This window comes from Cyanistes caeruleus, unplaced genomic scaffold, assembly GCF_971803275.1.
Source record: "Cyanistes caeruleus unplaced genomic scaffold, bCyaCae1.hap1.1 HAP1_SCAFFOLD_65, whole genome shotgun sequence".
Taxonomy (NCBI): Eukaryota; Metazoa; Chordata; class Aves; order Passeriformes; family Paridae; genus Cyanistes; species Cyanistes caeruleus.
The window spans coordinates 1,606,427-1,630,631 of NW_028255884.1; the positions used below are offsets into that span (position 1 = coordinate 1,606,427).

The 24,205-nt window shown below is 55.4% G+C and overlaps 2 protein-coding genes across 3 annotated transcripts; both read left to right on the top strand.

Moving 5' to 3' along the window:
* The first annotated feature begins 12,463 nt into the window (after positions 1-12,463).
* LOC147647141 (olfactory receptor 14J1-like) lies at positions 12,464-13,396 on the top strand. Its single transcript, XM_086872529.1, has one exon. It carries the CDS (start codon positions 12,464-12,466, stop codon positions 13,394-13,396), a length of 933 nt encoding a protein of 310 aa, XP_086728655.1.
* A 3,803-nt stretch (positions 13,397-17,199) lies between these two features.
* LOC147647142 (maestro heat-like repeat-containing protein family member 7) lies at positions 17,200-23,151 on the top strand. 2 transcript variants are annotated; one of them, XM_086872496.1, is made up of 16 exons: positions 17,200-17,817; positions 17,917-18,072; positions 18,342-18,406; positions 18,524-18,673; positions 18,862-19,010; positions 19,333-19,480; positions 19,730-19,917; positions 20,007-20,144; positions 20,422-20,536; positions 20,688-20,828; positions 21,023-21,199; positions 21,333-21,488; positions 21,648-21,749; positions 22,093-22,195; positions 22,476-22,532; positions 22,822-23,151. In XM_086872496.1, exons 1-16 carry the CDS (start codon positions 17,694-17,696, stop codon positions 23,019-23,021), a joined length of 2,169 nt encoding a protein of 722 aa, XP_086728622.1. In that variant the 5' UTR covers positions 17,200-17,693; the 3' UTR covers positions 23,022-23,151. The 2 variants fall into 2 exon arrangements, with proteins under 2 accessions (XP_086728622.1, XP_086728623.1); XM_086872497.1 differs by having other exon boundaries at positions 17,231-17,817; positions 18,348-18,406.
* Positions 23,152-24,205: the final 1,054 nt, after the last annotated feature.

Sequence of the window (24,205 nt, forward strand, 5' to 3'; positions counted from 1 at the left end):
CACTCGGTCCCTGACCTCTTCTTGCTGCTGTGAGTGCCAGGAATTTGAAAACTTCCTCCCATTTCCATCTCCCCACTTAGGGATGCTGGAAGGTTTTGGGGTCCCAGGGTCCCTGCTCCCCTTATTCCCTTCTTGGGGTTGCAGGGGGACCAAGGAGACCCCCCCTGGCCCTCTCTATGCAATTGAGGGTCCCACAAATCATGGTGCTCCTCCTCTCTGGGCTCCCCACTTTGGGGTCCTCGGGGTCACAGGGCTCTGCTCCTCCAGGCTGCCTCTGCCAGCAGCTGCCACTGGGAACCCCAAATGTCCCCCTAAAGGACATTTTCTTCTCAGCCTTGGTGTTCTTCATTCTCCAACAATCACCCCCAAAAACCCAACCCAGGAAGCCCCCAGGATATCTGGGCCGGGCTCCCCCTCCCTGGTCACCTGTGGGATAGGGGGGGTTTTGATCCCATGGATGGGGGGGCTGTGAATTCAGGGAGTGAATCCCAGCTTGACTGGGATATGCTGGACCTGAGATCATACTGGGATAACAAGCACCTAACTGGGATTACTAGGAGTGTCTGGGAATGGCTATGGAGATGCTGAGGGCAGCTGGGATATACTGGGCGTGTCTGTGATCATACTGGGGATGACTGGGAACACACTGGGAACAATGGGAACCATGCTGGGGACAACTGGGAGCAACTGGGAGTGACTGGGTCTACACTGGGGGCAGCTGGGCATGACTGCAACCTTGCTGGGAGCAGCTGGGATCATCTGGGAAGCGACTGAGACTATACTAGGGGCAACTGGGTGCAACTGGAATCACGCTGGGAGGAACAGGGAGCAACTGGAACCATCCTGAGGGTAACTGGCATCCTACTGGGATCACAGTGGGAGCAGTTGGGCCATGCTGGGCAAGACTGGGACCATACTGGCAGCAACTGGGACTGCACTCAGGGTGACTGGGAGTGGCTGGGAGCAACTGGGATCAGGCTGGAAGCACCTGAGGAGTGATTGAGAGCAACTGGGATATACTGGGAGAGACTGAAACCACAGTGCAGGTAAATGGGAACAACTGGAACCACACTGGATAATTCTGGGAGCAGCTGTGCCCATGCTGGGGTCATACTGGGATCCTACTGGAACTAGCTGGGATCATACTGGGAGTGAGTGCAAAGGGGCTGGCTGGGACTGGAACTGTGCTGGAGGTGACTGGGAGCAACTGGGCCTATCCTGGGAATGACAGGGAGTCACTCTGGCCATGACTGGAATCATGCTGGAAGGATATGGGAGTGATTGGAACCATACTGGGGGTGACTGGGTGTAACAGCAAATACTGGGGGTGACTGAGATTGTAGTGGGAGTGACTGGGAGTCACTGGGATGCTTGGCTCCTCCCCCTGTCTGGAGCATCTCACAATGGGATGATGTCATTTTATCATTCCAGCACTGAGACTCAATGGCCCATTAACAGAAGATATCTCCCTGCAGGGAGGATGGGTGGTGGAAGAGATAAAGAACACTGCCCCACCTGGTTTTAACAGCTGGCCCATTAACAGAAGATATCCCCCCAGTTATGAGGGATGGGTGATGAAAGAGATAAAGAAAACTGCTCCTCTAGTTTTTAACATTGTGATAGAATACATACATTTGGTTACATCTTGCATTGCAACCCAAGACATGGGGTCCATAAAAATTGTACACCACCAAAAATTGGCCCTGAAAATGCTTTCCAGAAGTTTTCTATTTCTGTTCTCTCCCTTTTGGTGTTCAGGGGTTCCCCCCTGTCCCAGCTGCTGAGGGTCACACTTCTACTCGGTCCCTGACCTCTTCAGGCTGCTGGGAGTGCCAGGAATTTGAAAAGTTCTTCCCATTTCGATCTCCCCACTTAGAGATGCAGGAAGGTTTTGGGGTCCCAGGGTCCCTGCTCCCCTTATTCCCTTCTTGGGGGTGCAGGGGGACCAAGGAGACCCCCCTGCCCCTCTCTATTTAATTGAGGGTTCCTCGAATCATGGCGCTCCCCCTCTCTGGGCTCCCCACTTTGGGGTCCTCGGGGTCACAGGGCTCTGCTCCTCCAGGCTGCCTCTGCCAGCAGCTGCCACTGGGAACCCCAAATATCCCCCCAAAGGGCATTTTCTTTTCAGCTTTGGTTTTCTTCATTCTCTAATCATCACCCCCAAAAACCCAACCCAGGGACCCCCCCAGGATATCTGGGCCGGGCTCCCCCTCCCTCGTCACCTGTGGGATAGAGGGGTGTTGATCCCATGGATGGGGGGGCTGTGAATTCAGGGAGTGAATCCCAGTTCGACTGGGATATACTGGGCCTGAGATCATACTGGGAAAACAAGCACCTAACTGGGATTACTAGGAGTGTCTGGGAACGGCTATGGAGATGCTGAGAGCAGCTGGGATATACTGGGAGTGTCTGTGATCATACTGGGGATGACTGAAAACACACTGGGAACAATGGGAACCATGCTGGGGACAACTGGGAACAACTGGGAGTGACTGGGTCTACACTGGGGGCAACTCCAGCTGGGCATAACTGGGACCATGCAGGGAGCAGCTGGGATCATCTAGGAAGCGACTGAGACTATACTGGGGCCAACTGGGTGCAACTGGAATCACACTGGGAGGGACAGGGAGCAACTGGAACCATCCTGAGGGTAACTGGCATCCTACTGGGATCACAGTGGGAGCAGTTGGGCCATGCTGGGCAAGACTGGGACCATACTGGCAGCAACTGGGACTGCACTCAGGGTGACTGGGAGTGGCTGGGAGCAACTGGGATCAGGCTGGAAACACCTGAGGAGTGATTGAGAGCAACTGGGATAGACTGGGAGAGACTGAAACCACAGTGCAGGTAAATGGGAACAACTGGAACCATGCTGGATAATCCTGGAAGCAGCTGTGCCCATGCTGGGTCATACTGGGATCCTACTAGATGTAGCTAGGATAATATTGGATGTGCCTGGAAAGGTGCTGGAACCATGCTGGAGGTGACTGGGAGCAACTGGGCCCATCCTGGGAGTGACAGGGAGTCACTTTGGCCATGACTGGAATCATACTGGGAGGGCCTGGGTGTGACTGGAACAATACTGGGGGTGACTGGGTGCAACAGCTCATACTGGGGGTGACTGAGATTGTAGTGGGAGTGACTGTGATCATCCTGGAAGTGTTTTTCTGTAGATCTTACGTGTTTCTGGTCTCTTTTTATTCTCCTTATTATCCTATGTACCTGAAATATTTTTGGATATCTTAATGTTACCCAAAATCTTAAGGGCTAATGGTTTTCAGGTTAAATTAGCTAAGTTTGCAAAGTTAATGCTGTGGTAAGAGTTTTATCTTCAACTGGATTTTGTATTAAACCCTTTGCCAAAGTTCCTTGATTGTCTATATTTTGCCAGTTAAATTTTGTGTCATTTTGACCTCTTAGCTCAGTTGGTCAGAGAATGGTGCCAGTATCACCGAGGTTGTGGGTTTGATCCTTGTGGGGCCATTTGCTTAAGAGCTGGACTTGATGGTCCTTGTGGGTCCCTTCCTACCAAGAATATTCTTTACATCTGTCCATGTTGAGAAGATCTGTTTCTCCTGTGCACTAAACTCAAGCACAGGAACCTTTGGTTACCACCAGCATTGAAGTGTTCTGGGCTGTTACAGCCCTGCAGGCTCACAGTGACCTCTTGTTTCCATAAGGCCCCAGAGTGTCCCAGTGGCCCTGTGGTTCCATGGGCCAAACAGAGCCACAATGATCCCCTTGGTTCCACAACTTCCCATGGTGTCTCACTGACCCCTTGGTTCCATAATGATCTGGAGTGTCACACAGGTTTATGGCATTTGTCCTTGCTTCCCGTCACATCCCACTGCCCCACAAAGAGCCCCGAGCCACCTGTGAGGGACAGGCCCTGCTGGGCCAGGCCTGGGCTCAGGGCTTGGCCTTTCTGCTTCCTCCAACCCAGCCAGGGCTTGCTCAGCATTGCAGTTCCCTGCTCAGAGCCTTTGGCTCGCGGCAATCCTGGCCTCCAGGATCTGCTCTCACCAGTCCCTGGGGAGCCTTCGGCAGTCCCTGTCCACAGTGGGGCTGATTGAAGCTCCAATGGACTTGGAGTTTTGCTTCTGACTCCTTGAGCAGCTTCTTCAGCCTGAAGGAGGGACAAAGGAGGATCAGGGAAAGGAGAAGGAAGCACAAGGTCAAGCACTCCCTGAATTCACAGCTCTTCACCTGTGGGATCATCACCTCCCATCCCACAGGTGACCGGGGAGGGAGAGCTCTGCCCAGATATCCCGGGGGATCCTTCTTGGGTTGTGTTTTTTAGGGGGGGATGTTTGGAGAATGAAGAACCCCAAAGATGAGTGGAAAATGCTCCTTGGAGGGATACTGGGGGGTGCCAGCATCCCTACGTGGGGAGATGGAAACAGGGGGAACTTTTTTGATTCCTGGCACGCCCAGCAGCCTGAAGAGCTCAAGGACCGAGCAGACAGGGGACCCAAAGTACAAGTATGACCCCCGGCAGCTGGGACAGGGAGGAACCCCTGAACACCAAAGGAGTGAGACCAGAGACGAGGAACTCATGGAAGGCATTTTCAGGGCTGCATCTTGGTTTTTGGGGGGTTCATATGGACTCCATGTCCTGGGTTGCAATGCAAGATGTAACCAAAAGCATGTTTTCTATCACCATTTGTTAAAAACTGGTACAGCAGTTTTCATTATCTTCTCCATGACCCATCCCTCATAACTGGGGGATATCTTCTGTTAATGGGCCAGCTGTTAAAACCAGGTGGGGCAGTGCTCTTTATCTCTTCCACCACCCATCCTCCCTCCAGGGGGATATCTTCTGTTAATGGGCCATTGAGTCTCACTGCAGAACTGATAAAATGACATCATCCCATTGTGAGATGCTCCACCCAGGGGGAGGAACCAAGCATTCCTGCATGGATATAATCAGAGCATCAAAGCACCACAGGCAGTCTTTCTCCACTGGATTCCCAGAGGAGAGACCAGACTCATCTACAGCACCGGAACTTCAGAGGTAAGCTACAATCTTCTATGGGATCATTGCTTCAACAGAACCACATCTGTCACTCCAGGAGGACTGCAGCCACCATTTAATCAGACTGCTACCAGCATGCTAACCAACAGGGTGTCAGGTTGTATTCTGACTCTGTTGGTGGGTTGTTTATTTGTTGTTGGTTTTTTTTTGTACTGCTGCATTTTCATTTTCCTTTCTTTAGAAAAAAAAATATTGTTCCTATTCCCAGATCATTACCTGAGATCACTTTGATTTCAAGATTATAATAATTCGGAGGGGATGGGATGTTTACATTTTTATCATTTTAAATGGAGGTTTCTGCCTTCCTTGGCAAACACCTTTCCTTTCAAACCAAGGCACCGCAGATGCCCCGATGACTTCTAAATATGGACTTGGTAAGAAGTACCATCAGAGTCCATGTGCTCATTCCTTGTTTTCTCCTAAACCAGGATTTTCCAATCCCAAACTTTGGCTGGATGGAGAAGGAGGCTGTGAGGAAGAGGAAGATGTCCCAGGACACCCAGGCAGGTGAGGAGGAAGTCAGTGCCCCTTTCCCCCTCTCTCCTGCTCCATCTCCCAGCCCAGCCTGGCCCCCGGCTGCAGGACAACCCCGCTGCCGACGCCGTCCTGCCGGGGACGCACTGGGGGGATCTCCTTCCCCTTCCCTCTGGCACGGAGGCAAATCCCATCCTCTCCTTGTCCTTCCTCCCCCAGACAAGGAGCTGAGGATGGAGACCAGGGAGGACAAATCCCCGCAGCAGAACCTCGTGAAAGAGGCCATTGTGAGCAGCTCCACAGAGCAGGAATCCAACAGGGAGGAAAATCCCCAGAGATCCCACAGGAGAAGGGGCTCCAAACCCATCCCAGGGTGCTCTGAGGAGGAAAGACCCACCCTGTGCCGGGAAGGCGGCCGGAGATCCAGCCAGGGCTCTGAGCTGGTGGTCCATGAGCAGCTTCAGGATGGGGAGAAGCCCTGCAAGTGCTTGGAGTGTGGGAAGAGCTTCAGCCGGAGCAACAGCCTGATCCGCCACCAGATGATCCACACTGGGGAATGGGCCTACGAGTGTGGGGAATGTGGGAAGGGCTTCAGCTTCAAGTCCCAACTTGTCATCCACCAGCGCATCCACACTGGGGAGAGGCCCTATGAGTGTCCCGAGTGTGGGAAGAGGTTTCAGACCAGCTCCAATCTCCTCGTGCACCAGCGGATTCACACGGATGAGAGGCCCTTCCGCTGCCCCGACTGTGGGGAGGGCTTCAAGCGAAACTCCCACCTCATCACCCACCGGCGCATCCACACTGGGGAGAGGCCCTACGAGTGTGGGGAATGTGGGAAGAGCTTCATCCACAGATCCAACCTCAATACCCACAAACACATCCACACTGGGGAGAGGCCTTACAAGTGTACCCAGTGTGGGAAGAGCTTCTCAGACAGGTCTAACTTTGGCAGACACCAACGGAGGCACCGGTAAGGGAAGCCCTGCAAGTGCCTCAAAATACAGGAAGAGCTTTGTGCACTTCTCCAGCTTCATCCACCCATGGAGAATCCACATTGGGAAGAGACCTGGTGATCCGTGTTCCCTGGGATCCATGCTGGGAAGACACCTGTACCTTTTTCTGCCCATGGCAATGTCATGATGTGGGATCAAAGAATGTGAGACTGTGATCATGGTCCATTATACTCAATCCCATCTCAGGTCATTGCCAGGGGCAGGAAAAGGACTCCCTCTCTCTCACCAGAGTAGAAGGGTGTCCTTTCTTGGCAGGAGGAAATACGTGGCCAGGAAGAGTCAGTCGGTGGTGTTTTAGTTTTCCCTGTGAATAGTTTGTCTTATCCTTTCTGTTACCAAAATTGTTTCTGTTCCTGTTTTTGCCTTATCTCGTTGCTGTTCTCAATAAATTGTTCTTATCCCAGCCTGGGATCTTTGTCTTTTGTGCTTTCCATGGGAGGTGGGAGGGAAGTGAGCAGCAGCACGGTTTCAGCGGGAGCAGGAAATTGGGGAATGCCATTCCTGAAGCCCAGCCCGTGGAAACCGAGCATCCCAGCTGGTGCCAGGCCTGGTTGCCATGGCAGAAGCCTTGGGAGCGGGTCCCTGGCTGGGGGCTGCGGGAACCTCTTCCCTCTGGTGCCCAGGGACAGGAGTGGAGGGAGCGGCTGGAGCTGAGGCGGGCAGGTTTAGGCTGGATGTGAGGAAAAGGTTTTTCCCGCAAGGCTGCTGGGGCACTGAACAGGCTCCCCAGGGAAGGCTCCCAGCTCCAGGGCTGGCTGAGCTCCAGCAGCGTTTGGCCAGCGCTGCCAGGCCCAGGCTGGGATTGTTGGGGTGTCCTGTGCAGGGCCAGCAGTTGGACTGGAGGATCCCCATGGCTCCCTCCCAACTCAGCCAATTCTGTGGCTCTGGGATCCCATGAGCCTGGGGATGGGACTGCAAATGGTTGCCATGGCAACGGGCTCTGGCTCCAGGCCTGAGCTGGTGTCCATGGCAACCACCCCTGGCATGGGGTCTCCATGGAGCTGCCGAGGGACTGACCATAGCAATAGGTCCTGTGATGGTTACCATGGAAACAGACCATAACAATGGGGCAGATGTTGCCATGGGAACAGACCATAACAACAGGGAGACAGCTCTGGCCAGGAGCAGCTCCTGAGCACAGCCCAGCAGGGCTGGGGCCCTGCCAGGGCAGCTCAGGGACACAGAGAGCAGGCCCAGACAGAGCTGCCAGGGGCTCAGCACTGGCAGGGGCTGTGGGATGTGCCAGAGGGGGCTGTGTCCCAGCAGCACCTCTGTGGCTGTGTCCTGGAGCCCCAGAGCAGCTGTGATGTCAGAAAGGGGCTGTGTGACAGCTCCGAGTGGGCTGTGTGAGGTCACAGCTGGGGCTGTGACATCCCAGAGTTTGTTGTGTGAGGTCACTGAGCAGCTACGGTATCATAGAGGAGATCTGTGGCATCACAGTGCAGGTTGTGACATTGTAGTGTGGCTGCATGACATCACAGTGTGGCCTGGGTGATATCACTTAGTGGGTTGTGACATCACAGAGAGGACTATGACACCAGAGGTTAGATAGAGAATATCACAGAGAGGGTTGTGACATCACTGAGCAGACTGTGAAGCCACATGGTGGTGATATGAAATCCTAAAGTGGGCAGTGACATCATAGAAGAGCCATGTGACGTCTCAGGACAGGTTGTATGACATCACAGTGCTGACTGTGACATCACAGAGTGAGCTATGACATCAAATGTGGCTGTGTGATATCACAGGAGGCTATGTGACATCACAAGGTGGTTTTGTGGCATATGGGAAGAGATGTGACATCACAGAAATGTGGTGTGACATCCCAGAGCAGGTTGTGTGACATCACTGAGTGGGCTGTGGCATCCCTGGTGGCTGTGTGACATCTCGAGGTCACTGGGGAGGTCACTCTGCCCCAACCTCCTTCACAGTTTCCCCCAGAGAAGGCCAACGCTGCCCTTGCAGCAGTCTGTCTGCACAGAAACACTTCCAGGGCTCTCTGCATTTCCCTTCCCTCACTCTTGCATCACTCACACACCTCCCAACAACCCACTTGGTGCTTTCAGCTGCAAGGAGTTCAAAGCTTGTCTGTCCTTCAGCAGCTGCTCTAATTCTGCCTTCAGCCAACTCTGGGGTTGTGTTTATTGTAGAACTCCCTGTGTGTCTGAAACATTCCTTGTGTGGCTCTGCCTTGGGGAAGGGGAACCTCCTTGGTGGCACCTTGGGCTTGGCACACACTTGAGGAGGGTGTCTGTTTTCCATGGGGAAACTCAGCAGTTTTAGATTGCTAAAATCAAAGAAGGAAAACTCCTCTGTGCCTGAGTGCAGCCAGTTCTGTGAGCAAAGCAGGTCCCAGGGGAGGGAGGAGAGACAGGATGGGGCTGGGGAATGTGGAGCAAGGTTGTCCCCACTGGGTCAGACCTCAAGGCACAGCTTCTCTGACCTGGCCAGACCTCCTTAGGAGGGACCCTGGATCAATATCCATCACTGAATGCTGCAATCACCTCTGCTCTAAAGAGAACAGTAAAAAAAAAGACACCTTTAAAATAGGAATACATATTTCTTAGAAGTTCTTTGAACTATTTCTCCATAACTATTGTAGGAAACTTTCCTAAGAACTGCACCAGACCAGAGGGAAATCAAGGCACAGCCATGGTTTGTTAGGATTTGCTTGATCCTAATGAGCCCCGTGGTGCATTTGGAGCTGAGCCCTTGAACCTCAGAGCCTGAGAGGAGATTGCACAAACCTTTCCAGGAGTCCAAGTCAGAGGAAAAACCCAAAGTGTCTCGAAGCAATAATGGGTGCCACTGAGGTCCATCCCCAACACAGGCTCCTCATGGACTCCTTGGAGGACAGAACTGGAGGCCAGGATTGCACAAAAACCTCCCAGAGACTCAGTGTGGGAAGGAAAATCCAAAGTAGCTGAAAAAGCCCTGAGTATCTCAAAGTATTGATGAGCCCCACTGAGTGTCAATGCAAAGCTCCCAAGGGACTCGTTAAAGCAGATAATTGGGGCCATGATTGCACAAACTTCTCAGAGACTCAGGGTGGGAAGGAAAAAGGAAAGTGCCTTAAGAACCTGAAGTACCTTGAAGCATTAATGAGCCCCACTGAGTGTTGTTACTGACAAAGCCTCCCAAGGGACTAATTACAGCAGATAATTGGAGGCCAGGATTGCACAAAGCTCTCAGAGACTCCAAGGCAAAAGCCAAAGTCCTTTGAAAAAGCTGCAGTCCCTGGGAGCATGAAGGAGCCCCCAGGGCCATTCCTGAGCAAGGCTCCCCAGGGACTCCTTCCAGCAGATCCCTGAGGCCACTGGCATGTGGGCTAGGGGGGATGCTGAGGGCAGGCCAAGGGGGTGACAGTGGCCAGCCTTGCTGGGGCTGTGCCAGGAGGCCCCAGGGCCTCAGGACAAGGTGTCTCCTCACAGCCCTTGCTGGCACAGCATTGGCTGCTGTGGCCCAGGGCACCAAGCCTTGGCTTCTCTTTGTCCCCAGCTGTCATCAGTGCCTCCAGTTCTCTGCTCTGCCTGGGGCCTGGGGACACTTTCTCAGTCACGTCCCTCACTGGGACCCATTAAAAGTGAAAGAAACTTTGGAATTGGATTTTGACTTGGAGTTCTTGAGAGGTTTCTTCCCCTCCCTGTCAGGGACTGATGTTCAGGGCCTCAGCACAAAGCCCCAAGAGGCTCATTAAAGTCCTGCTGCTGTGTCTGTGCTGCTGAGCTGGGCCGGGCTCCTGGCACAGAGGCAGCTCCTGGAAACCAAGAAGAGCTTCAAAAGCACATTTCTCTTGCTGAGCAGCTCTTCTGCCAGCCCAGCAGGGCTGGGGCACTGCCTGCAGCCACCCTGGGCACAGCCCAGAGGCACAGAGAGCTTCAATCAGTCAGGGCTGGGAAGGTGCTGAGAAGTGCCTGGGGCAGAATCCCTGCCAGCCCTTGGCACAGGAAGCCTCTGGCTGCAGGACAATGCAGCTGCAGCTCCTGGAGGCATCTCCTCAAGCTGGAACATCCCAGTGCCTACAGACTCTGTGAGTACAGCTCTGAGTATTTCTGGTGGAGGGGAGGTGAATGCTCCTGAAGCTCTGATATGCTGAGGGTTCCTGATCAGTCATGGAATATTTGAAAGATAAGGATTTTGATAAAAATGAGGACATTTTCTAAGACTTTGTATTCAGTTTCCTACTATTGCAGAATGGCTGGGAGGGGGGATAAAGATTAAAGGTATTATGAATTTTGACAATGCCTGAGATAGCTGAACTGTTACTTTTAGTGATCAGTAGGTTTACAGGAGATTCCTAATGTGCTTTCAGCCATTCTGCCCATGGACTGCACCAAGTAAATTATACAGGGAGCACAGCAAATCAGGGGCTGCATAAAAGGGAAGTTTGTGCTTTTTTAATCTAGTGCTTTGGGTTGCCTGGATGGGAAATTGCACATTGATATTCAGCTCTCATTTCATTTCTCTATTCAACCTCTTGTGACAGGTTGCGATAAATTAAAAAAAAAAAAATTCTCAAATCTTAACCAGGCACTGACAGAAATCAGCACAGGGCTCCTTCCAGGCAGCATCAGTGTCCTTTTCCAGCCTCCTCAGGGTTGCTCTGCCATTGCCATCAGAGCCTGCAGAGCCAGAGCTGCCCCTGGGCAGTGCCCTGAGCTGGGAGGGCTCTGCAGGGCAGAGCTGAGCCCCCAGGGCTGGGCTGGGCTGGGGCAGTGCTGGCAGGGCCCAGCCCTGGGCACAGGGCAGCAGCTGCTGGCAGGGACAGCTCCAGGCAGCAGAGCCCTGGGCAGGCAGTGGGGGGAAAGTGCCACCAAGCTGTGCTGGGATTTTAGTTTAAAGTTTAAAGTTTAAAGTCTTTTCCCAAATTAACTATTCCATGATTACTTTTATACAGATCCCCATGCCAAGACGCAGCAAATGTCTGATTGGAAATGCCTGAGGGTGATTGTCCTGCACTGGTGCTGCCTGGCAGGGGCTGGGCAGGGCTGGGCAAGGAAAGGCTTTTCCTCAGGGCCTGGCTCTCTCTCCTTGCCTTGCCCAGGTGCTCCTGGCATTGCTGACAGCTCTCTGGGAATGGCAGCTCCAGCTGCAGGGCAGGCCCAGCCCTTGGGCTCCTCCTGTGCAGGCTGGGCACAGCAATGGGATGTCCCAGCTCCCTCTGCCCCAGGAGCTCTGGGCAGGGCAGGCTGGGAGGCTGGGAATGACCTGACTCTCCTCCAGCAGTGCCATGGACAGGACCCTTGGTGTGTCCTTGGGATGCCACCCAAGCTGTCAGCTGTCTCCAGGGGACACTGAGGACAGAAGTGTCCTTGGCCAGGAGTGGGGCTGAGACTCTGAGAAAGACTGAACCAGTTTGCTCTGCTGTGTGTCCCTCTGCTCTCAGCTGTGTCAGGCTGATTTCCAGGGAAACACAGTGCCTGCCCTCAATCTCAGAAAGGGCATCTGGGGACAGATGGAGTGACAGAGCAGCTCCCCTGACCCTCCACTGAGTTACAGCCAATGCTCCTGCATTGCACATTTCTCTCTGATCTCCCTGGGCACAGCAGGAAACCCTCTCAAACTGCCTTTGGGCATCACCATTCCTGAGCCCTGGGACAGGAGATGTTGCCAGGCTCCTCTGCCTCAGGAGCAGTTTGGGATGATGCAGTCCAATCCCAGGACTGGCCCCTGACCCCGTTCCCATGACCCCACTGCTGCAGAGCAGAGCTGACTCCTCAATGTCCATGGGCAGAGCCCCTGCTCATCACAGCAATGGGGCCAGATCCCAGCAGAGCTCCAGGCACGGGGCTGAAGGAAGGGCTCTGAGAAAAGGAAAATTGGGTGGCACAGAGCAGCAGGAGGAGGGCTGGGAGAAGGGACTTGGACATTGCTCAGTAAAGTCTCCCCTGACTTGTCACTTTCTCCTCCTTCAACAGAACTCCATGGCCAGAGTGAAGAAATGCCCAACAGCAGCTCCATCAGCCACTTCCTCCTGCTGGCATTGGCAGACACGCGGCAGCTGCAGCTCCTGCACTTCTGCCTCTTCCTGGGCATCTCCCTGGCTGCCCTCCTGGGCAACGGCCTCATCATCAGCGCCGTAGCCTGCAGCCACCACCTGCACAGCCCCATGTTCTTCTTCCTGCTCAACCTGGCCCTCACTGACCTGGGCTCCATCTGCACCACTGTGCCCAAAGCCATGCACAATTCCCTCTGGGACACCAGACACATCTCCTACACAGGATGTGCTGCACAGCTCTTTTTCCTTCTCTTCTTCCTTGGAGCAGGGTTTTCCCTGCTGACCATCATGTGCTACGACCGCTACGTGTCCATCTGCAAACCCCTGCACTACGGGACCCTCCTGGGCAGCAGAGCTTGTGCCCACATGGCAGCAGCTGCCTGGGCCAGTGCCTTTCTCAATGCTCTCATGCACACAGCCAATACATTTTCCCTGCCCCTGTGCCATGGCAATGCCCTGGGCCAGTTCTTCTGTGAAATCCCACAGATCCTCAAGCTCTCCTGCTCTAATTCCTACACTAGAGAACTTGGGTTCATTGCAGTCAGTGTCTGTTTGGTACTTGGCTGTTTTGTGTTCATGGTTTTCTCCTATGTGCAGATCTTCAGGGCTGTGCTGAGGATCCCCTCTGAGCAGGGACGGCACAAAGCCTTTTCCACCTGCCTCCCTCACCTGGCTGTGCTCTCCCTGTTTATTAGCACTATCATATTTGCTCACCTGAAGCCCCCCTCCATCTCCTCCCCATCCCTGGATATGGCCCTGTCAGTTCTGTACTCAGTGGTGCCTCCAGCCCTGAACCCCCTCATCTACAGCCTGAGGAACCAGGAGCTCAAGGCTGCATTGTGGAGAATGATGACGGGATCATTTCAGGAACATTAAACTGCTGACCAATTTCTGCAAATCACTTGTAAGAAAAATCACCTTTGATAGTTCTTTCTGGTTTTCCTTTGGAGGTTCTTTTTATTTGTTTTACTTTTTTAATCTTGTCCACAATAAAATGTCATTGTTTTGTGCCAATTCTCATTTTGTTTCTCTCCACGTTCCCTGTGCCCACAGACTGTGTCCATGAGGCGCTGCACTCTTGGTGGATTTAAAGGAACTAGAGGATCTCCCAGGAAAGTTTTCTCCAGAGATGCCCCTTTTGTTCCCTTCTCTGGAGCTGCAGCAGCAGTGTCTGTGTGCAGAGCTGGGGGCAGATCAGTGCTGGCACAGCAGCTGTGGCCAGGAGCAGCAGCACTTGGTGTTGCCAGTGCTGCTCCCGTGCCACTGCCCCGCTGCCCTCCTGGCCCTGGTGTTGCTGCAGGGCCTGAGTGCTCTCGGGGCCGGGCACAGCCCTGGGGGTGGCAGTGCCGGGGCTGCAGCAGGGACAGGCCATGGGCACTGCTGGGGCAGCGCTGACGCCTCAGGGCAGGGCCTGGCGGCTCCAGGCTCCTTGCCCAGGCTCTCTCAAGAACACGGCCAGGCCAAAGCTCAGCACAGAAAACCCCCGTGAGCAGCCCCAGGGTGGCCGTGGGCAGGCTGGGGGCAAACAGCATGGCTGGGGCTCTGCAAGGTCCCTGGGGGAGATGGGAAGGAGCAGCAGAGCAGGGGCTGATCCATCCCCACTGCGCTGGACACCCCAGGGCAGCGTCCCAGAGCGTCCTCATGGAGCTGCCAACAACATCCCCCCTGTGCAGCCCTGGCCTCTCCCCCAGCTCAGAGAGGTGCTGCATCCTTGCAGGCACAGACACGGCAGCACTGGCTCAGGAGCCCCTGTTTGCACTGCCCAGAGCAGGCATCAGCACCCCCATGGTGCTGCTGTGGGGAGATGAACCTGAAGGAGCACAAATGCCATCAGCCCCAGGGGCCAGGAAGGGCTGGGGGACGGGAGGGAAACCACTCAGGTTTGTCGTGGCCTCTGGAGTCACACAGAAAGTTTGTTCCCATGAGCTGTGAGTTTCCTGTGCCACTGCAGACGTTGTTGCTCAGGACCAGGAAATCCCAACCCTCTGAATCACACCTGGGATCGAGATTAGTGGAACTGCTGGAATGACAAGGACTGGAATGCTGGTGGAAAAGCCTGCACTAATTTAATTAACCCAATTTCCTGATGGAAAATAATACAGGAATTTCCTTTCTGGAATTGGAAAAGCAAGGAAACGTTTTTTTAGGAGGTGTCATAGGCACTCCCAGACTGGGGGTCTCCCTAACCCATCCTTTCTGGATTGAGGAATGGAAGTTCCTGGGATGAGCCAGGATTAACAAACCTCTCCCTCAGGTGTGTGTTCCAGGATTTTCCCAGGTTTTCCCAGCTCAGGTGAGTCATGTGCAGCATTCCAAAGGGATGGAGCTGTTAAGTGGGAAATCTATGATTTTCCCAGATGTTTTCCCATTTTCTCCCAGCCCAGGTGAGTCATGTGCAGCATTCCAAAAGGATTTGTTAAAACCAGGAAGGATTTTGTTCCCCGTGGGTATAAAACTGTCTCCAAAACCCTCCCAGAAAGGCCAAATCCTGATTTTAGCATCTTTTTCCACCTCCACTGGGTGAACCAAAACTGCTGGGTGTGGTGTCACCCACTGGCTGGTCCTTGGGGAAATCTTCTCCTCACTCCCCGGATGGTCCTAGGAGGGTCCCGGTGTCCCCTTGGATAGCCCTTGCTAAAACGCGATGGGGTTTCCTCAGGGAAGTGACAGACCCGAGAGCGACTTGCTTTCTGCAGCTGGTGCTGCAGGAGACGCTTTTCCAGGGAACCAGGGAACCAGGGAACCGCTGGCAGAGCTCCCTGTTGGGCCCCACCTGTCGCGGCGAGCGGAGGTGGTCAGGGTGCCGCGACCTTCCCAGGGAAGCGTCTCCTGTGGCACTTCCCCTGGGCGCACAGGCACGCTTGCCTTGCCCCCGGGATTCAGCTGCGAGCCCTTCAAAGGGCTTTTGGAATGGCCACTGTTCCTCGGGTGCTGCCGAAGAAAAGAGACGGGAGGCACCGTGTGGGGTTCCAAGGAGGTCTTTATTCTTCTCTCCTGAAGGGTCCCAGAGACAACAACTGGCCCAGGCTCAGTGAGAGCAGGGATTATATGGGAAAAGCAGGGGGTGGGGTGGAGCAACAGGGACAATGGTCTGAGGATTCAGGGGTGGAACAAGGGGGAAGGGCCAACAGAGTAAAAATAATATGCATACAGGGGGAAAGACATGTTGGGAACCACTTAACGTGTGGCTGTAAAAATGACAGCTCCCCATCGAGGCCTGTAGCCTCTGGGGGAGAGCGGTCAGTGAAAGCCTCCTATGGGCTTTTCCTCCAGGGGAGAGTGGCTACAGCATTGGCTGCTTCCTCGGCCCCCACAGTTCCCAGTATCCAGTTAACATCGCATAGTTCTTGGCATCATTCGGGCCCAACAAAGGGTTTACAATAGGAAACAACTGGTCCACTGTACCCTGTAAGGCTCCACTAGCAATTTCTCCCTGCACATGTGCTCTGACCATCTTCATCACCAACTCCTTATCTGTTTTCCTTAGCGCTGTCATCATGAAATCACCTCAGTCTGGGTCTCGGTTCTTGACTATTAACTCCAATCTTTTTGCCACTTTGCTAGGGTTTTCTCTATAATTATGAACTTCTTCCTGCCAGTTATTCAGGTCACCAGTAGAAAAGGGGATCTTCACCCACACAGCTTCTCCTGTGGGACCCACTGCTTGCCTTAAGGGGGTGACTAAAGGCAAAGTTTTCTTGGTTTTATTCCTTGTACATGTTGTCACTGGCATCCCCAAACTTGTTCCCTCACCAGGATTATTCATCTCATTCTCACTTTCATTTAATTGAGGGAGAGGACTGGTTGCTTGAGGGGGAAGGTAGAGCTGGCCTGGAATAACTCAGCTGTGAGTCTTGGACATCTATAACAGTGTCTTCCTCGTGCTTTTTTGCCAGTTTCAAACATCTCTGCCCTAAACTACATGCTGAACAACATCTCTTTATTTTCCACCTGTTATCTCTTTCCAAAGGAAGGACCAAAGTCTCCTGGGGGTCTAAATCAAAGCCATATTCTTTGTGCCACTCAGGTTTATTCTTCAGGGTAAAAAAATGTGTCTGCACATATCACTTGGTCTCATTTGTCTTCTTTTCTTAAAAATAACATCAACTGTAACAGTGGATGATCATTTAAAGTTCCATTAAGCAGTCCATTTTCACCACTTTCTAATTTTTACCAAGCCTACCGTTGGTTACAGTATTTAATCAGATCACTTTGCTTCAAAAAATGACCCTCTGGGATTCCTCCCAAGTCTTTCTAATGTGCTAAAATACATTCTAGTGAACACTTCGTGCCTTGGCCCAGATGTTCCTTGTCTGTGTCACACCTGTGAATTTAGAATGGCCACCAGCCGGGACATGTCCCAAGGAGGCCGTGCCAGATTCTGTGCAAGGCCCCGTGCCCTTCCTGCTGCGGCTGCGTCGGCAGCCCTGGGGGCTCCTTCTGCTGCCCTGAGCCTGCAGAGCAGGGCAGTGTTTGCTGATGGTTTGAGGCGTTCCTAAAGATCCTGTTGGGCTGTCTAAGACACTTTGGGCAAGGGATTCCTTCCAACCTGGGCCACTTTGGGGGGGATGGGGGCAGCCCAAGGGCAGGTGGCAGTGTGTGCAAGGGCCCTTTGTGACACATGGTCACCATGGGATGGAAAGGGACAGGGTGTCAGAGAGCCCTTTGTGACACGTGGTGACATAGGAGCTGGCGGTGACAGGGCCACGCCACAGTGCCCAGTGCACGCGACGGGACAGGACGCGGCAGAGCGGTGCTGTGAGGAGCCCCCGCACAGCGCACTCTTTTGTGTCGGACCCGGAGCTTTTCTGAGCCGTTATTCCTACAGGTGACCTCGAGGCCAGACCACGGGACTTGCTGACCTGTGGCCTTGCCGAGGCTTCTTTTCTTAAGGTTCTCTTGAGGGCAGATTGCGGGACTTGGTGACCTGGAGCTTTTCTGAGGCATCGCCCATCCCTGCAGTCACTGCCCTTGAAACCAGACCACAATCCCTGTCAAGAAGCCTCCTGTCCTTGTGGCAGGAGCCTTCAAGACCCAAGTGCAGGACTTGTTGTCCTGCAGTCTTGCCAGGACTTCAGTCTTGCAGGTGCCTTCCAGGCACGACTGCAGGACTTGCTGACTTGAGCTTTCCCAAGCCATCTCTCCTGCAAGTACCATAAATCCAGTCCCTGCCATGGAGCAGCGACCCCCAAGAGCGCCCAAGCTGGCCTGGGTGGAGGAGGAGGAAGAAGAAGGCCCTGGAGCTGCCCCAGCACAGGAGATTGAAGAGGTGCAGGAGTTCCAGGCACCACAGGAGGGTGAGTTGCAGAGCTCGGCCTTAGGGCTGGTGCCTGTGTCCAGCTTGGCCCCATCCCATTACATGCCATGCCATCCCCTGGTGCTGTTCCTATGGAAAGGATGGGAGAGTCTTGAAGAAGACCTGGAGCAGCAACCCCCAAGAGTGCTCAAGCTGGCCTGGGTGGAGGAGGAGGAGGAGGAAGAGGAAGAAGGCCCTGGAGCTGCCCCAGCACCAGAGACTGAAGAGGTGCAGCAGTTCCAGCCGCTGGAGGAGGGTGAGTGGCAGAGCTGGGCCAAAGGGCTGGTGCCTGTGGCCATCTTGGCCCCATCCCATCCCATTGCATCCCATCTCATCCCATCCCACCCTGTCCTGTGGAGACACACCCATGGACAGCACAAAAAAGGGGCTGGGGCTGCCCCCGCAGCAGTGGCCGTGCTCCATCCCCTGGGGCATCCCAGGGCTGTCCCTGCCTGGGGAGTGCAGGGCTGGGCTGTGTTCTCCAGCCTCTCCTGCAGCCCCTCAGCTCTGGCTGCTCTTTGCCAGATGCAGCCATGGACCAGGCACAAGAGCAGGAGCCTGCCCGTGGCCTCTTCCGCAGAACAGCGCAGGTACCTGCAGCCATCCCCACCTGGGCTGGGCCTGCTGGCACGGCTCAGCCCAGCACCACGCCTGGAGCACTCCATAGAACATCCCCGATGTTTCTGTCTCCTGCCCTTCTCCTACAGCTGGTTTGCAACTTCATCAAGAGAATTCGGGAGGAAGGGACCAGCGCCATGGCCACTGGGGTCAGACCATATTCGTACATCTTCAACACCAAGGCCACTGCTGCCCTGCTGGATATGCTTGTAGAGGAGGGTTTTTACAGTCAAAAGCAAGTAAGCAGCCTGTGGCCAGGGTTTGATCCTCCAGGGATCACTTGGCCTCCCAAGCCACACCTGCTGATCACTCTAAGCCTTTGAGGCCATTGCAGCGTGGTGAGAAGGGAAGCACTTCTCTGGGGAAGCTGGGGACATTCCTGACTCCCTCTGGCAGCTTTCCAAGTCTCCCCTTGTGCTTTCTCCAGGTGCCTGCCATGGTGAGGTACATCCACCAGTGGCTCATGGCCAATCAGTTCTCTGAGCACAGGCTGAACAGGACCCTGCTGGATCTGAGCGAGGCACAGCCCACTGATGTGGTCATTGCTCTCCTGCGTGTGGCCCCAACGTGTGACAGGTACGGGGCCCACGTGCCCAGAGGGCTCAGGGCTCCTCAGCCCATCAGCCTGCACAGCCTGGCCCAGGTGTCTGACCAACAGAGACTTCCAGGGCCCTGTGTACCTGGGACCTTTCCCAGCCCTGCTCCATCGGCCCCTGAGCCTGCTGCCATGCCATGGCCCCTCTGGGCCCTGTCCCCGCAGGGCTGGGCTGCCTGGGTGCTGCTGCTGGCGAGGGGCAGCAGGCAGAGGCAGAGCTGGCAGCCAGCTCAGCTCCCCATTGCTGCCCAGGCCACGGGGATGTGTCTGAGACCCCCGTGAGACAGAGCTGTCGCCCCACAGAGCTGCTATGACCATGTGGAAGACGATCTTGTGCTCGCCCAGGACAGCGGAGCAGGCATACCTGATAGTCCTCGATGTGCTGGGGAACTGGCCAGAGCACAGCACGTGCACCTCTGATGGGGACAACACAGGTGTCTTTGCCCTGGCTGTGAGTTTCTGCAACTGGCCTTTGCTCAGCCCATGGCCAGCCGTGTCTTCAGCAGCTCTGTTTCCTCCTTCCCCCACTGCATCTCCCTGCCTCAGGCACCAGGCTGAAACCTGGCCTAGGGGCAGCTTCAGGGGCACCAGGCCTGATGCTCCCCAAGGGTTTCCCCTGACCTCTCCCTGCCACACTCAGGCCCTGACACCCGGACACCTCGGCACTGAGCACTGTCTCTGGGTTCTCTGTCCTCTGCAGGCAACTGTGCTGATGTGGAAGATCCTTCAGATGCCCTGCGTCCCACATGTAGTGACAGTGCATTTCCCCCGCCTCTTTGTGCATCTGCTCTTCCAAGTGTTCTTCAGCACTTTGGAGATGCCAGAGGATCTCAATGCCTTCTGGAAGGGATGCCAGGAGCAACACGGCCTTGCCATCAGCCCCAACAGGTGCTCTATCCCACTCCTCCTGTCCCTGCCATGTCTCCACGGCAGGAGCCAGTGCTCCCAGCGTGACCTGGGCTTTGCTGTGCACACAGCTTTGCAGTGCAGGCCCTGAAGTCCCTGCTCTGCCAAATGCATCGTGAGGAAGTGGTGGTGGAAATGGAACACAAGCGTGGCTGGGACAAGCTGCTCTGTTCTGACACCCACCACTATGCCGTGGGTCTGCTGGCCAGGTGAGACCCCCTTCTTCCCACTGCCTCTGACATTTGTGCCCTGTGCTGAAGTTTCCCAACACAGTCCCCACTGTTGTGGGCCAGAGGGCCTCGTCACCAAGGGACAGCTAAGGAGACTGGAAAAGGCTGGGAGAGGCGGGTGCCCACAAGGAGTCACCTCCCCAAGGGCCCAGGTCCCCTTGCAGGACAGTGGTCAAAGATCAGAGCTCTGTGAATCAGGCCTGGGAGATGTTTGTCCCCCTGGCTCACAGTCTTGGCTACTTTTTCACCCTGGCAGGGAGATGTCGTCTGCCTCTATCCCCTTGTGTTCCCGCATTGTTCCCTACCTGCTCCAGCTGCTCAGCACACAGGAGGCACGCTGGGATCTGCCTGCCCTGGCATTCCTTGTGGAGGTGAGCCCCATGGCCAGAACTGCCTCCCTGCAGAGCTGCCTGCCACCTCTCTGCCCCCTCACAGCTGCAGCTGCCTGGGATGGTGCCCATGCCCTGTGTTGGTTCTGGGCTCCTGCCAGCTGGCTCCCCTGTCACTGCCTGTGCCTTTCAGATCCTGGACTACCTGGACTTGAGCGAACGCAGCGCTAACAGAGTCCTGGAAATCTTCTCAAGGCACCTGAGTAGCGAGAGCAGGGACAGGCGTCACCTGGCACTCAGGGCCCTTTTCAAGTTGATTGATGATCCCTCGATGGTGAGAAGTGGGCAGTGGCTGAAGCTGCGCCGGGGAACGCAGTCACTTGGGCTCGGCTGGGCTTTGGGCACCGAGGCAGCTGCTCCCAGCTCTCCTGCCTCCTGCTTCAGCTGCCTGAGTGCTTTGGGACAGGCCTTTGGCCTCTTGGCCCTGTGGCAGCAGGGTGGGGTTTCACAGACTTGTCTTCCACACAGGCTGAAAAAATGCAGAGCCTGACTGAAAGTCTTGTGGAGCTCCTGTGGGATGCAGATGGAGAGATAGTTAGGAAGGCAATCATGGTGCTCAGCTTTATAGTTTTGGACAAGGACATGCTGATACCCAGCCACATGGCTCTGCAGCTGGCTGAGGCACTCCTGCCACTCCTTGACCACGTAAGGCTCTGTGCCCCCAGCCGAGGCCACTGGGTGCTGCCCAGACACTTGGTGCCCTGGGGATTTGCCCACCTGCGCCCTGCTGAGCCCCATGCAGACAGGGCTGAGGTGTTTTTTCCTTCCTTTCATATAGGATAATAGCCAGGTGCAGCTGGTGTCCATATTATTCTTCCGATCGCTGATGACTGTTCTAACAGAAAAGGAAAAAAAGGCCCTGAAGTCACACGTGCACCACAGCCTGCTGCCACTCTTCTTCCACTGCCATGACGAGAACCAGCAGGTGGCGGAGGTGAGGACTCCCGGGCTGCTGCTGTCACCCGGGCACGGGGCTCGGCTGCCTCCTGCCCTGGCACCTTGCCGGCTGCAGCCTCCTCCAGGCCTTGGCACACAAATGCGGGTCCTGTGTCCTGGCTTGTGGGGCCATCTGCGGGTCTCTGCTGCTCTCCAGGCTTCTTGGGCAACGCTGCTTTGTGCGGCTGAGTTCCTGAAGAGGAGAGATCTGGAAAGACCAGTGAAGAAGAAGAAGCTGTGGATGATCACCGAGTGCCTGGTAAGGACGGCTTGGAAGGCCCAGCCTCAGCCTGGAGAAGCCCCCTGTCTCCGGCGCTCGGTGTGGGGGCTGGCAGCTGTGCCCCTGCCCAGTGCCGCAGCCGGCCACACGGCTTCTTCTCCAGGCTCCTGTGGCCCCGAGCCGGGTGCCAATGGAGCCCCACACTGGGGCTGCGGGCAGGGCGGCACCGCGGCTCCCCGGGCAGCAGCCGGCCCTCTGCCCCCTCCAGAGCCCGGCGCCAGCGGCTGCTGGCCGGGCCTCAGGGCTGGGCGGGCACGGGAGGCCGGGGCTGGCCGCAGAGGCAGAGCCCGCACCAACCCTTCCCTCCTGCCTCTCTCTCCAGCTGGGACAGGATGAGAGGCGAGCGGCTGAGCAGCTGCGCCGGGCCCTGCCGTACCTGCAGAGCCCGCAGGAGACCTTGCAAGAGGCGGCCATCAGGTTCATCGGTGAGCCACGAGCCCGGGCTCCCTCCCCGCCCCGCCGCAGCTCGGCCCCGGCCCCGGCTGCTGCCCCGGCAGCGGCACCGGGGCCCGGCGCCCTGGAGCCCCGGCTGCCCTCGGGGCTGCTGCTGCCGGCCTCTGGCAGCCGTGCCCTTGGGCTGAGTCAGGATGCGGCAAGGGCCCGGGCTGAGCCCTGCCGGGGCGGGAGGCCGTGTGGCCACAGGGCTGGCAGCGCCGCTGGCAGGGAGCTGTGCCGCCGGGGCCCTGACAGGCTCTGTGTTCCCAGGGATAGCCGGGCGGCTCCTGAGGGGGCAGAAGGAAGAGATGCAGCTCATTTACAAATGTGAGTGAGGGCAGCGGGCTGTCAGTGGGGCTGGCAGGTGGAGCTGCAAGTCCTGGCCTGGCTGCGGAGGGCTCTGCTCCCCGTGTGGATGAGGGGCGGCGTGAGAAGAGCACACCGAGATTTCAGGGGCACATGGGGCATTCGTGGCCAGCAGCTTCAGGCTGATCCCCTTGGTCCCTGCTCCCTGCTGGCCATGGCAAGAGCCGACTGGGATGGCCCTGGCAGGGGGCTATCCGTGGGCCCTCACAGGTCTGGGATCTGACCGTGGCTCTGTTCGTCTCTCTTCCAGCCCTTGTGAACATGGTGGATGGCAGCAGCCCTGCCATTGTAAACCTGGCAATTCAAACACTGTACATCCTACAGGCAATAGAGAGGGCTCGATATTCCGTCTTTGATAACCTGCAAGATCAGCTCCGCAGGGCATGGAGGACAAAGCCTCGTCTGTCGGGCCTAGGCTGGCTGTGCTGCTGGAGCTCTGCAGAGAGCTGATCTGGCAGGCTCTGTCTGCTGGGCACCACCTGAGAGAGCAGCGATTTTCCTTTTCTCTAGCATTGTTCCTTTGTTTTTTTTTTTCCTTATGTATATAAATATAGCATATTACATAGGCATATAGTTATAATAGGCAGTCTCACAAGACCTTTTTTTTGCTACCCATGGTGTACAGGGCATAGGGGAAGAGAGGTGTCATGCATAAAATCTCTCAAGAAATCCACCCCGGATGAAATACTGTGTTTAGTTAGGTACAGTTAATGTTCTTATCCCATTTGTAAACCTTGTACCCCTTGTTTACTCTGATGGTTATTAGTAATGTTAATTACTTACCAGTTTCTGAAGTGTTTTAAAGGTTCTTATGAGACATTCCTGTACCCTTTCCCCTTACTTCCCTGCTACCTTGTAACAGAGCTGCTCCCATGGGGGCTAAATCCAACTAACAAAAGCAACCCATTAGAAAGGTATGCCACAGAAGGAGGCAACTCCCATGGTCACTGTGCCACACTAGAACAAAGAAACTCCCAGGAAGCTGTGTAACCGAGTAAAATGCAAACTAAGGCGTGCAGGACACCAAAACAATGAGCTAACAGAGGAATAAAAGGACAATGAAACATATTTGAGCAAGCTATGATGCAAGATCATCTCCCTGCATCACCTACACCTGCTTAGAAACCATCTTCCTGCATCACCATGACCTGAAGAGGACAGGAAAGGACTGACAGCCCTAGACAGCAAACCAGGACGACAGGTCCCTGGCTACTCTCATGAGGATGGAAGCCCCAGCTCTGCAGTGTGTGCTGCAAAGCTGAATTGTGTCTCCTCCTTGGAGCTGACAGTGTGGGAATGGCAGTGATGCAAACAACCCCTTAGGCCCCCCCCTACCCCAAGAGCTGAATCCTAATAAAGGCATCAAACAGGAGTTTTGTCTCCTGGCCAATTTCTTTCAATTACCGTGTGCCGCACGGGCCGTGGCCGAGGGGGCCTGGACCCACCCGGAGCTCCTCCCGGAGCCCAGCGGACTCCAGCTCAGCGGGGCCGGCAGCGGGGCACGGCTTAGGCTCGGCAAGGTGTGAGCAGCCGTGGTCCGGCCCAGCCTCAGCCGGGGTCCCGCAGCCTCCCGTCCCCACCCGGTCACTGCCGGGGCCAGCCCGGCCCCGCCAGGCCGACCCTGTGCGATTCAG

Bases quoted from the DNA above. Each gene is read 5' to 3' on its own strand.
- LOC147647141 (XM_086872529.1), top strand. From the start codon at position 12,464: ATGCCCAACAGCAGCTCCATCAGCCACTTCCTCCTGCTGGCATTGGCA.
- LOC147647142 (XM_086872496.1), top strand. From the start codon at position 17,694: ATGGAGCAGCGACCCCCAAGAGCGCCCAAGCTGGCCTGGGTGGAGGAG. The intron at 20,829-21,022 runs GTGAGAAGTGGG...TCTTCCACACAG, and splicing joins TGATTGATGATCCCTCGATG to GCTGAAAAAATGCAGAGCCT. The intron at 21,489-21,647 runs GTGAGGACTCCC...GCTGCTCTCCAG, and splicing joins AGAACCAGCAGGTGGCGGAG to GCTTCTTGGGCAACGCTGCT.